Source organism: Polypterus senegalus, unplaced genomic scaffold (genome assembly GCF_016835505.1).
Source record: "Polypterus senegalus isolate Bchr_013 unplaced genomic scaffold, ASM1683550v1 scaffold_5492, whole genome shotgun sequence".
Lineage (NCBI taxonomy): Eukaryota > Metazoa > Chordata > Cladistia > Polypteriformes > Polypteridae > Polypterus > Polypterus senegalus.
This window is the reverse complement of record NW_024382508.1, coordinates 62,701-76,972: the sequence shown is the minus strand read 5'-3', so window position 1 is coordinate 76,972 and position 14,272 is coordinate 62,701. Positions and strand designations below refer to the sequence as shown.

General features: G+C 42.2%; 1 protein-coding gene across 1 annotated transcript; it reads right to left on the bottom strand.

The window, feature by feature from the left end:
- Positions 1 to 1,715: 1,715 nt before the first annotated feature.
- On the bottom strand, positions 1,716 to 9,723 carry LOC120521095 (zinc finger protein 761-like). Its single transcript, XM_039742961.1, has 3 exons — positions 9,296 to 9,723; positions 5,125 to 5,960; positions 1,716 to 2,132 (listed from the first exon to the last, which is right to left on the bottom strand). The coding sequence occupies exons 1-3, from the start codon at positions 9,522 to 9,524 to the stop codon at positions 1,953 to 1,955; spliced, it is 1,245 nt and encodes a 414-aa protein (XP_039598895.1). The 5' UTR covers positions 9,525 to 9,723; the 3' UTR covers positions 1,716 to 1,952.
- Between the last annotated feature and the right edge of the window lie 4,549 nt (positions 9,724 to 14,272).

Here is a 14,272-nt window from a genome sequence, read left to right as displayed (position 1 = left end):
TCCAACCATCCATCCTTCTGCTGATACCAGCATAGGTGAGAAATCCCAACCCACAATTACAGCAGCGCATGTGAGCAGAGAGCCGAGGAGACTTCGTGCCAACAAAGTAGCAGGTCCAGATGGAGTATCGCCACGACTGCCGATGGCCTGTGCGTTGGAACTGGGAAGTCCTCTACAGCGCATCTTCAACCTGAGCTTGGAACAGGGAGAGTCCCGAGGTTTTGGAAAACATCTTGTATCACCCCAGTCCCAAAGGTATCACGGTGAGCTGAACGACTTCCGCCTGTTGCTGATGAAGACCATGGAGCGGCTGCTGCTTCACTGAGGCCACAGGTCCGCCATGCCCTCGTCTGCAGTTCACATACCAGGAGAAGGTGGGAGTGGAGGATGCCATCATCTACATGCTACACGATCCCTCTCCACTTGGACAGAGGCAGTGGTGCGGTTAGAATTATGTTTCTGGACTTCTCTAGCGCCTTCAACACCATCCAACCTCTGCTCCTTAGAGAGAAGCTGACAGATATGGGAGAAGATTCATACCTGGTGGCATGAATTGTGGACTATCTCACAGACAGACCACAGAATGTGAATCTCGGGAACTGCAGGTCTGACATTGTGGTCAGTAACACAGGAGCACCGCAGGGGACTGTACTTTTTTTCCGGTCCTGTTCAGCCTATAGACATCAGACTTCTAATACGATTATACTACTGCTATTGTGGGCTGCATCAGGAGTGGGCAGGAGGAGGACTACAGGAAGCTAATCAAAGACTTTGTTAAATGGTGCGACTCAAACCACTTACACCTGAACACCAGCAAAACCAAGGAAATGGTGGTGGATTTTAGGAGGCCCAGGCCCCTCATGGACCCGTGAGCATCAGAGGAGACTGTGTGCAGAGGGTACAGACCTATAAATACCTGGGAGTGCAGCTGGATGATAAATTGCACTGATCTGCCAATACTGATGCTCTGTGTAAGAAAGGTCAGAGCCGACTATACTTCCTTAGATTGGCGTCCTTCAACATCTGCAATAAGATGCTGCAGATGTTCTTCCAGACGGTTGTGGCGAGTGCCCTCTTCTCGTGGTGGTGTGCTGAGGAGGCAGCATAAAGAAGACGTCTCACGCCTGGACAAACTTGTGAGGAAGGCAGGCTCTATTGTAGGAATAAAGCTGGACAGTTTAACATCTGTGGCAGAGCGATGGGCATTAAGCAAACTCCTGTTAATCATGAAGAATCCACTGCATCCACTGAACAGTGTCATCTCCAGGCAGAGAAATAGCTTCAGTGACAGACTGCTCCACTGACAGACTGAGGAGATCGTTCCTCCCCCACACTATGCGACTCTTCAATTCCACCCGGGGGGTAAATGCTAACATTATTCAAAGTTATTGTCTGTTTTTACATGCATTTTTATTACTCTTTAATGTAATATTGTTTTTTGTATCAGTATACTGCTGCTGGATTATGTGAATTTCCCATTGGGATTAATAAAGTATCTATCTATCTCTCAATAGATGAATGTACAGCAGGACTCCTCAGGGTCTGATACTGGCCTGTCCTTATATTAGTTTAAGAAGGTGAGTGGCAGCAATCGGCCCATTTCAGCAGATCAGCATGTAAACAGGTGGAGGTGGCGTTATCGGCACTCAGTCCAGCAGCCTAACACCTTCACTTATGGAGTCCAGTAAAGCTGTGGACATATCAGAATGAACAGAGAAAGTCCATTAGGGAATGTTGTGTCGACTGATCCAACTCAGAACATCAGTGCCAACCTTCATTATGAGTTATTGTTAGGGGGAGTGAAGTCACCTTTAGTGGAGGAATGAGAAACCTGAGGACATGAGGGTCTTGTGGTCTGAATTCCTAATGACTAAAACATGAAATGCTGTCAGCAGTGAAACGCCATGAAGGACACAATAAACCATCTTCTCTCCTTCTCCATCTCCCTGTCCTCACACGTCATCACCACAGACTCTCACAACCCTTTTATTTTTTATCCTCTCTTTGATATGAAGTGTCATCTTAATTCCACTCACCTTCATCTCCTCCACTGTCCTCCTCGTCTCCTTCAGTTTCTTCTCTTTCTCTTCAAGTCTCCTCCTAATTTCACTCAGTGTCGCCCCCAGCTGTTTCTGTTTGGACACACAAGAGGACACACGGGGGTCTTGTCAGAATTCTCTTCCACTTTCTAAGCTTGTGGTGTCATTTTGAGTGATTAAATTTGTACAACACATTTGTTTCACATTCCATGGCACAACTTACTGTTTCTGTCACACTTGTCTTCATATTGACACAGTAGGTGACACTCAGATTTAATGAAACAAATATGAATATGACACAAACATTCAAATAAAGGTTTAATTTAACAGTTCAATTCAAGATGGAGTTTGGGCTTGAAGAGATCTACAAATAAAGGAGACAGTCTGAAGGCTCACTGGTGTACGAGTCAGTCCTTGGGATTTAGAGGACATCACATCGACAACCAGGATATCAGAGCTTCACACATAAAAACTGAAGAAACCTGCAAACCCAGGAGACCTCGGATGGCTAAGGACTGCAATTGTAGGACCAACAAGGCCATTGTGGAGTTGAGACTTGTGAGAACTTTGTCAAGTGTTTGGTCATTTTATGGAGTCAAGTGAGATAACTGAGGCCGAGAAGACACGAGTGAGTCTGAGGAGTTCAGTAAAAAGTGAAATCTGAAGAGGAGTTTAATGAGCTCAGAGAAATCTGACAAGAAATCAAAGGAGTCACTGATAGAAATACTTAAAGAAAACATTATAACTGAAGAACAGAGAAATAAATAATAACACAAGTGAAAGTTAACTAACTCAGAGTTCAAACATGAAGAAGAGCAAACGAGTCACACACAGTGGGCTGCTTTATGGCTTGGAGGGCATGTGGCTTGGCTATTTTACAGAGAGGCAGATCCAGTTGTCATTGTCAACGTCACAGTAAGTGACAAAAGTAAGAGCAGGCTGGCAATTGTGTAAGAAAAGAGTGAAAATGGAGGAGCTAAGATTAGGAGTAGAAGACACCCGGTGGTCTTATCAGAAGTGCTGTCTGTGACACAAGACACTCCTGGGAGGACTGGAGAGATCAGAGAGTTTCACATGAGGCTCAAATTGGGTTTAAGATGGAGGGGCACAGGGCTAAGGGGCATCAAGGGGATTTTTACAGCAGATGGCAGCTGCACCCCTGGCATGGGATCCACTCAGGTTTTGGGAAGGCAAACAAGGAGGTCCGTCATGGACGTTTAACAAGGAGTTTTAGAAGTCGAGGTTTACAAACTCATAATGAGAAACAGGCAGTGATATTAATAAGACTAAGGGATAAGCTGGGGTGAATATTAATATGAAAGTCAATAAAGTAAAAAATATATATACTAATACAAAAAACAAATATAGAATCAAACTAGAGAACTGGAAACCAAAACATAAGACTAATAAATTAAAAGATTATAAAAACAGTAAGCTACAAAAGAGTGAAAACCTCAAATGAGAGTGAAAGTGAACAAAAATAACAGGAGCGTGAGTTTACCAAGTCTTACCAGTCCATGTAGTAGGCCGTGGTGATAATAAAAGTGTAAAAATTAACTTTAAAATGTCTTGTCTACAGGGGATTAATCAAAATCAAATAAGCAGTACACTTTAAATAGGAGATCTGAATACGCAAGGTCATCAAAAAGAAAACAAATGAATGGCAGAAAATGAAACCTGGCTAAGGCCAAGGGAGGCTAAGAACAGAAATGGATACTCAAGATTTAGAAATGTCAGTGTGTGTTGGTGGTGTAGAATTTCATTAATAACTGACTGCTTCAAATCTGTACAGAGATTTGAGCAGAGCGCATCAAGGGTACAGGCCTGAAATTAGGAGTGGGCTACAGACCACCAAATACAGACAGGAGTTTCACAGGCATATCCAGCTTTAAATGGCTGCACATTAAGATCTCATGATTTCAGTCTTCTAAAGAGTCCAAGGATTAATAAAACAACAGAGGGAGGTCGAAATTTACACTACGGGTTCTCAAAACTGTGATCTGATTGGCCTGCTCATATATAATGATGCCCCTTCACTCTCAGGCTTACGAGCTGCCACTTTAGCCAGGCATAGCTAGAAGAGCTGACTGTTAGCTATGCTTATTACGTCTCTGTTTTATTAGTCATTTGTATAAAAGTGTAAATAATATAATCATCATGATGAATTAACAATCACATACTATTTTGTTTATTTTCTCATTTCAGTATTCTGCTCAACTGACAAGCTGTTTAGTAGCCAATGACTGGGACACCTGAGGTATCAGGAGCTTTGGAATTGAAGAGTTAAAGGACTGATTAGCCTGCCCAGCACAGATGTGTACGGCAGAACGACCACCAGGAGGTGGGTGGCCAGTAGGCGGAGGTCTTCAGACGTGTCTGACTTCTCTCAGTTCAAAATGGCCGCTGAACCTACAGAGGTTTATTTCCTCCAGATGTGCTGACAGTTGTTGTTTCTGATTTCCTCTCCTCTTTTGTTAGCTGGCCTTGTCTCGATGATGATATTAATGGAGGTGCCCTGTTTGATCCTTTCATGTTACTCAGTTGAAGGTGCTTTGATTAATGTCTATTTAAACTAATCTTTACTTTTATGTGTGTAAATGTTGTATTGTGTAAAGTTTGTCAGCTTGTCTCCAGTGAACTGAACCTGCAGCAATGATGAAATACAAAAAACTGCAAACTGAAAAATGCCATCTATACTATAAAGAAAATTAAAACTTTATGCGTATTGTAAGAATTTTAGATATATTCCCAGACATCAATATTAAATGATATGTGAGTGTAACGTGTCTCTTAGAGAGGCCTGAGGTACTCGAGACACAAGTGATCAGAACACAAAGATCCTCCGCTCAGTTTATTGAGAGCACTCAGCTCACTCGACTGTCCATGGATCACACTGCGTATCTACTGGACTGTTTCATGTTTTCCACCCAGTCTCACCAGGATAGCCTCCAGCTCCCTGCTGTCCTATACAAGCAAACTGAGACTCCTCAACATGAAGGAATAGATTTCTCTGACAAACTACATTTACATATCACTTAACTCCTGTTGTTTATTTAGCTTTCATTAAACACTAAACTCCACTCACCTGTTTTCCTTCTCTTTCCGTCTTCTGCTCGACCTTTTCATGACCATCATGTTCAGTCACTCCACACATCATGCAGATACAAATCTCATCAGTTTTACAAAACAATTCTAGACTTTTCTGATGTTTCTCACAGAGTTTCCTCTTCAGATTTCTATCAGGATCAACCAGCTTGTGGTGCTTCAAGGCCGCTACTTCATAGTGAGGCTTTTCTCCTGTGTGGATTCTTCTGTGCCTCTGAAGACTGCTTACACATGAGAACAACTTGCCACATTCTGGACAGCAATGAGGTTTTTCTCCAGTGTGTATTCTTCTGTGTCTCTCAACAACGCTTCTCCTCGACAACAACTTACCACATTCTGGACAACAATGAGGTTTTTCTCCTGTGTGGATTCTTCTGTGGTTCACAAGATTGCTTCTAGTTATGAAAGACTTACCACATTCTGGACAACAATGAGGTTTTTCTCCTGTGTGGATTCTTCTGTGGATCTGAAGATTGCTTCTCTTTTGGAAAGACTTACCACATTCTGAACAGCAATATGTTTTTTCTCCTGTGTGAATATTCATATGCTCATTAAGAGCACTTTGTCGTGTAAAATGTTTGCCACATTCCAAACATTTTTTTCCAGTATGAATTTGGATTTCTTTCTCCACTTGCTGTCGATCAGTTTTGATGGCTTCTGTCTGTGTTACTCCAGTAGCAGGGAGAGAACTGCACTGCAAAAAGGCTGCTGTTAGGCTCTCTGATGTTCTTGCTGATGTCTTCATACCTTTCTCTTTGTACTGAAGAGAGGGCTGACCAAAGGAAGGTGGAGAGAAGCTGCCATTCTTCTGTAAATCTGAAATAACACAAACATTTTAACTGTATTTTCCCCTGACACCTTTACCCAAGGAGACTTAAACATTTGAGACAATTTGTTATATTTCTCTTGTTCTTCGAACTGAAGCACAGACAGGTCACATGACTTACATCGTTGTCACATGGTGTCAATAACTTAATTCGAACCTGCAACTTCAGTGTTTGACGTCCATATTCCTAAGCACTACCTGCCTTTAAAATAAATGAAACAGTTCAAGTAAAGTGGTGGCACACTGGCTGGCGTTCCTTCCTCACACCGAGGTGCCATTTATGGTCTGGCCACTCCGTGTGTGGTCTCTACATGTTCTGCTGCTGTCTGTTCAATTTCTCCACCTTTCTGTTTATGTGAAACACAGGCCTGATCTGATCAATTGATCACAAATCAAAATCAGCCAATTTTCACTCCAAATGACTTGACTGATGATCAGAAAGTTAGTGTATCTTAACAACTGATCTTGAATGATAAAAATGTATGCTAGTTCCAACATTACCAAAATACAGAAACACGTCCTCGCCAGTCTAACAGTTTTATTGTCTTCCTACAAGAGATAACAAATTTGTGGTTTGTAATATTTCTATAAAAAGAAGTCAGTGATGGAGGATTCTCTGCTAACACTTTCAACAATATAAACCTTATTCAGCATCTGAGAAGTCAACACAAAGGGACTGGTGTGAAGAACGAGCTGTTCAAAGGCTGAGGAGACCATTAAGCTTAGTCAAGCTCCGTCGCCTACTTTCACTCGGCCTCCAATGATGGCAGCACTTAGAAAACTCAACCTTATAATACTGAAGCAAGAACGCCAAAGACTTACTGTGACACAAAAACAGTGGAATTCATAAGCCTGGACAACCAGCCACTTTCAGCTCTGGAAGATGTCACCTTCTAGATCATTTAAAGCCACAATTCCATCTGGCAGTGAGTGTTTGTTAACTGATGTATTTGTATAATTAATTAACCAGGCATTAGATGTTTTGACTAAAATCTCTTTGATTAGCCTTTCAGTGAATGTGTAGGTAGATGGGAGGAAAAGGATGCAGAGTTTAACAGAGCTGGTACATGTCATGAATATAAATCGTTATCAAGTGGACGTCGATTAGTTAGAAATTGTAATCAGCCCTCTTATTTGCTTGTTGGGTAGAATGGTGCGAGCCTAGTTTTTAGACCTAAATAAAATAATACTAATTATGCATAATAAGCATTGAGTGTGAATAGTCACTATACAGTTATGAAATCTATAACACATTATTATCATAATGATTTATCCCCAAATTAAACAATGGTACAAGGACACATACTTCACAGATGATTGCAAATCTCAAACACATAAACTGCTTAGTGCCGGTGTCTCGAGCACACAGACGCACTCAGAGTGACAGACGACAGCCGAGAGATCCAAAGAAACTCCCCACCAACAGAACTGCAGAATGCATGAAGAAATTGTCAATAAAGATAAAAACGATATTTGAGTCAGCAGCATCAGAGGTGAATCTTTATCTCTGTGAACCTCATACCACAAGAGATGCTGGGCCACTGGCTTTCTGGAGGACCAATAAAAGTCGTCGTCCTACCTGTGCCCTCCTTATACGAGCGAGGACAGCGAGGGTCTGTTCTGTACGGCAGCACACGTCGTGGATGACAGGAGGACCAGACTGTCCTCAGAACATGCAGAGATAATTATATACTTGGATGAGAACCTGAGGCGTTCACCAAGACTGTCTCATTTTATTCTTGTCGTAGTTGATGGCTACAAATATCTAACTGAACATTTTATTTGATTAGTAATGTGGAGTATGATTAAGACATGTCTTTAGTATTGTCCAGCATGTTTTTGTTCCATTATGTGTGCATTATGAGTAAATGTTCTTTGTGTATGCTGTATGCAGTAGCACTTTATTATGGAATATGAAGCTTATGCATGGCTAAAAATACATTTATTATTTAAAAAAAATAAAACAGTATTATTATTATTAAAGGGCGGTATGGTGGTGCAGTAGGTAGTGGTGGTGCCTCGCAGTTAGGAGACCTGGGTTCGCTTCCCGGGTCCTCCCTGTGTGGAGTTTGCATGTTCTCCCCGTGTCTGCGTGGGTTTCCTCCCACAGTCCAAAATCATGCAGGTTAGGTGCATTGGAGATCCTAAATTGTCCCTAGTGTGTGGTGTACTGCTTTGGGCTGGCTCCTGGGGTTTATTTCCTGCCTTGCACCATGTGTTGGCTCCAACAAACTCCATGACCCTGTAGTTAGGATGTAGCGGATTGGATAATGGATGGATGGTATTATTATTATTGATATCAGCAGGTCCTAATGGAATGGGTGATCAAAATCAACTCTAAAGACTCTGGTCAGAGCCTTCCTACCCAATAATGTGTCTGAATTTGGGTTTTCTGTTCTAATGTGTAATATATGTGAGGATATTTACATCCTCTAGAACTTAATCTGACCTAAGATCTAAACATACAAATATATCTGCTTGTGTTAGAGGGGCACAGTGTTTAGCACAGCTGCTTTATTGTTCAGGTGTCCTGGGGAAAAATCCTGCCAACAGTTGTTCTACATAGGGGCTGCTAATGGTGTTTCTGGTAATTCTGGTGCTTCCCCTCATCCCCTAAAACATGCAGGTGAAGTGGAGTGGTGACTCCAAATTGACCCGATGTGACTGTGGGAGACAGAAGGTGCCAAGATCATCTCAAGTGAAGATTTCACACCACTGCCAACTTCTCCAGGCCATGCTGCCCCAGCAAGTTTAGGCTGAGAGCAGAACACAAGATGCAGAAAGAAGACCCTGAGACCCCCTGAATGTCATCATGGCTCGTACAGGTAGCTCTGTCACTGTTAACGTCAAAGTGCACGAGATTCCCATTAGAAAGATGAGGCACATATTAGGTGGGCACTGGCTTGAGCAAATTCACTCGTATTTAGTGCAAAGGACTGAGGATTTTATTCTAACTTATTTATTTCTTTTTCTGGCTTAACTGCCAGAAAATTTTAGAAATATACATGTTTTAACAAAATGACTTTTGATATTCTCACTGCACGTAAACCGATGTTTGAATAACATAAAGTCACATCTTCAGTCAAAGCTTCATGATGTTCAAGTTGTGCTCAACACTTTAGATTTTTCCTTTACCCAAGTTTTTCTAAATTATCATTTATTAGGTAACCTATTGTTTGTTATCATGCACCTGAGCAGGTGGTCTTTATCCAAGTTCAATTAACCGTGTCTTCCACTTTCATTTCAATCTTCTAAAAACATCAAATCACCCACCATTAGAATTTATAAATGCTCTCTTTCTTTTATATTTAATCACATTACTCACTTATTCCAACACTCCCAGGTGACTCTTCTCCTTCTCTCCCATTTCCCTCAGTGATTTTCTCTTCAGACTCTGATAACTCTGATTTCAGCTCTACAGAATTCTCCTGTAGCCAGTCGTCCCGTATTAGTGGACCAGGGCTGTAAACTGGATGGAGATTCTTCACAGGCATCTTGCTTGAAAATATCCTCAGTTTCATGCTTTTGAAGTTCAAGACCAACAGAGAAATCATTCAAATCCTCAGCTTTAATGGCAGCAGTCACCCCCTTGCACTCCTCTTCCTCTTTAAAAACTGAAATTCTTTCTTCATGATCCTCCAGTTTCACACACACATCCTCTGGTGTGAGCCGCTCACAGTCCTCTTCTTTAATGTCCACCGTTCTTTCATCCACGTCATCTTCTTTGGCAGAGGCCATGCTCTGTGGGAAACTCTTCTCTCTTTTAAGTGTCTGCCCTTCTCTTCTCAGATTCACTTCTCACATGGACAGCCCTGAGCTGGAGGCCATTAGACACCTCAGTGTATGGACAAGTGAAATGGGAAAGCCCTGTGAAAATAAAAGTGGGAGAATTAACTTCATAAAGTCAGTAAAAATAATGAGCACACTTCAGGGTCACAGTGCCCTCCACGAGGTTTGGGTCAAAGACACATTTTTCTTGATTTCCTTCTCTGCCTCACAGTTTAAAATTACAAATCAAACAATTCAGATGTGATCAAAGTGCACTGCAGACCTTCATTAAAGGGGATTTGCATACATTTCAGTGCCACCATGTAGATATGACAACACTTTATCTACACGGCACCATCATGTTTGGACACAGCAATGGCAGGTCTATTAAAGCCGTCATATTTAGGGCTTTGTTGGATATCCTCGCTGGACTTGAACTGCACATTTGGAGCTTCATTCTGTTAAGTTGTTATATTCTATATCTTATATATGTGCTCCTATTTGTGGAATTACGGGACTGCATCCTGACAGGGAGGAGGACATTCGGGGTTTGAGGAGGTTATTAGTGATGGTGTGTTTTAATGGGAGAGAAGAATAAAAAGTGTGTTGCTAAAATCAAAGGTGTTGTGTTGTTATTAAAGTTTAACATTCGTTGAAGAGGATGGCTGCTAATTATAAAATCCTGCTTGCATTTGACAAGAGAAAGGTATACGAGAGGTAGAAAAATGAAGATTTTTAAAAACATCCTAAAAAAGGGCAGGGACATTTTTAGATACTGAAAATGACAAAGCAGTGATGTTTAATCAGCCAGTGACTCTTGAATTAACCAGCTCTGCTCATTAGTGTGTGAACATCTCAGATAAAGAAATAAAAACGATGAGCATTGTGAATGTGAGATTCTAAGAGTCTCAGAAAACAGGAGTACAGGAGACAAGCAAAAGGCTTTGTTAAACTTCACCTCCAATGTGGACCTGCTTCACTGGACTGATTACACAAACTGCTTCACTGCTCAGGAATCAAAGAGGCAGAGTGGGCCTCCTTACTTAAATAAATTGTTGAGAATTGTGAGACTCACCTGAAATACAGCAAACCCAAACTCAGAGCAGCTGCTGGTTTGCCGCTGGCCTATGAATACAATGAAACTGCGGCTACAGACTGACATGAACGTCAAACAGGAGGACGGGGTCTTCACCTCATTGACACATTCACACGTTTCAGTGCAGGAAGTGTTGTAAAGACAAAGAGACCATCAGAAATTGTGAACAATTCATTCATTCATTCTCAGATAAGAGTACATGGAGCTCCTCAGAAACTACTTAGTGATAATGGTGGGGAATCAGAGAGATGGCAGAGAATTTTAACATTGAAACAAAGACCACCGCTGCATACAGTCCCTGGGGTAATGGAGTACCTGAGAGACACAATCAGACACTCACAGAAATTATACAGAAAGTGATAAAGAATACTGGATGTGACTGGTTAGTGCCAGATTAGCGCCACAGGGCACTAATGGTAAAGAATACCATGCACAATATTTATGGGTACAGCTCATATCAGCCGGTGTTTGGCTGAAATCCAAATCTTCTTTGTGTTCTCGTGGACAGACCACCCGCCCTAGAAGGCACCACTAGGAGTGTGTCAGTGGAGCACATATTCCAGCGCTGGACACTCCAAGAAGAGCATTTACTGAAGCCGAGTGTTCAGAGCGAATACGGAGAGCACTCCAGAGACAGGTTAATTCTGAAAATGATAAATCTGAGACAAAGTGGACGACAAAAGAGTGGACTGTGCAGAATGGAAGGGACCTGCAGATGTCACTGGACAGGATGGAGTTGTGAAATGTGTCAGATGTGGAGGTGCTCTTGGAAGGGCCCACCATTCTAGACTACGTAAAGTCAACGGTAAAGGTGACAATCGACATACCACCAGCAGTGAGAGAGATGAAGAGAGAGATTTATCTAACACTACATCAAATAATGAAGACACTGGAGATGAGAAGGAAACTCTAAACTCTTCAGTCCCAGTAGAAGATGTTGAAGTTATGCAAACTCTCGGATTAAGACGAGTCATTGTGTTTGTCTAAAAAAGGGACAAACTGTGAGATATGTGGACAGAGATGGTGGCATACAGATAAAGTATTAGATTGGGCTGGCAAAGCAGAAATTGGTATAATTTAGAGTTTACTGATCCTGACAGCACTGCTGACACAGAAGGTCTGTCGACACATCAAGTGTGGATAATCTGCAAGTTGAACCAGAAACTAATGAACTGCAACTATGGGACTTGTGTGTGGAAATCACGGAGATATCAGCTGAGTCAGCAAAGCAGGAAGAGATAAGCAGATGGGAAAGAAATGGAGTGTCTGAGGAGGTGGAAAACCACAAGATGGATATGCCCTTTAAAAAGAGACTTCAGCAGGAATCGCACCTAAAGACCACCTAGTGGCACGAGGGTCTGAGGGGCAAGACAGGAGTGGGCTCAACAGGGATTCACCAACATGGGCATCAGAATCTGCTCACCAAGGTCTCTGAGGCGGCACTGCCACTTTAAACAAACAATGAGGACAGACAGTTGAGCTCCAGCCCATAATAGTAGAGTTGCGGCTCTGCAGCTTTCACACATTTTTTATGGCTTCATGTGGTCCGACACAAACAGCCCAAATAGCTTGCGTCCTGTTCTTCATTTATCACGGCCATCTCTAGTAAGCTAAAGAATAAAAGTACATAGAAATACTTTAAGTAGTTGTAAAGGATAAAATATATTAAATAAAACAATAACGTTTCAAATATCAAAAATGTACTCGTAATGCGATGCGAGCTGCAGATTTTACTGTATCCCTCCAGTAGCACTAGCTAGTGCAATCTTTGCATTTTTTATTTCCCATTAAACAAATCAAAGTCTCTCTATTACAGTGTAACCGCACGAGCATCTTTACTGATAAGAAAATAAAAAAAAAAATTCTCAATTAATTCTAATAGGTCTCAGTATGAGTCAACCTGATGGAAATGAAGCCTGCACGCGCCCTGTAAAGTTACATTGCTCGACGCCACTTTAGTAAAGTTTGCCGATGATGGCTTTAGAGGAAAAGGGAAAAAACACAAAACAACACGCAGAGTTCAAGAAAAATCAGAAATGAACGACGGGGCGTTGCGGGAGCGAGCGGCTTAACAAGCGCGTGTCCGACGGACAGCACAGTTCGGAGCATGCGCGAAATCAAAAGGAGAAGTGGTGCGGAAAAGTGCACGAGCGTGAAGAGAGCAGAAGCAATCCCGACTTAATGCGCCTCTGCCAAGTCAGATGTAGCATTACATTTCACGGGACAACGAACGGAAAATAAATTAACGTAGCACCAGCTAGAAGTACGCGAGCCCCGTCATCCACAATAAACTCCCGGAGGTGCATGCGATTTGCTGTGCCACCGCCGCCTCCTCCTCCACGTAGCCTCAATCCCCAACACTTAAAAGCGAACCACGTGGCATCAGGCACCTCCTCAAAGTTAAAGCCGCTCAGAATGTCGCGATCTTCGTCACTGCTTGAATTCCCACCCGTACGCGATACCCACGTTCGACTTTGTCTCACCTTCCCCACCTTTGCTTGATCTTATGGTCCTGAAGAAATCGGAGTGCGAGGGTCTCATAAAAGCAAACTAGTGATGTGCTGCTGGATACTGAGGTGTCGAGCTTTCGAAACGCCGCTCTGAGGATTGTTTGAAATGCGCCCGTCACGTGATTTTGAGGTACGCTAGCGTCATGACGTCATTGAGATTCGCGCAGTCAGCAGCCGATTGGTCAGCCCTTCATCTTCTGAACGACTTTGGCTCTGTCGCTACCCGATCTGCCCAAGAGTAAAAGCCTAACATGCCGTAAAGTGTTAGCGCATGCGTTGAACAGATTAGGCAGCACCTTAAAGGTCATGATGTAGCCTTTCAATACGCACGCGCACGAAGATTGGGAGATTGGGCCGGCAACTTAACCAGGTAGTGACACACACCGCATGCGCTTAATGAAAAAAACATTAAAAAATCCATTTTACGGCACGGCCCGATCAGAACCGTGCATGCAGTACCTTGACATTATGGTATATTCATTTTAGTTCCACATTAGTTGACCGTAATAAAAGTATTCATCCTGCAAAATAAACGAAGCAGCCTTTGTAGCGTAACGTTGTTGTCCAATGTTCGATCGCCGTAAGAAGAAGCTTAGGTGTGCACACCTGATAAGTCCCAATTACGAAGAAACACATGCTGTGTACTCTTTCTATTATTTGACAGGTACTGTATATATATATATATATATATATATATATATATATATATATATATATATATATATATATATATATATATATATATATATATGTGTGTAATAATAATATAACAATAATTCATTACATTTATATAGCGCTTTTATCAGTTACTCAAAGCGCTCAGCAATTCAGGTTAAGGGCCTTGCTGATAACAGAGCAGAGTCCCTTTTGGCATTTCGGATTGAACCGGCAACCTTCCGATTGCCAGTGCAGATCTCTAGCCTCAGAG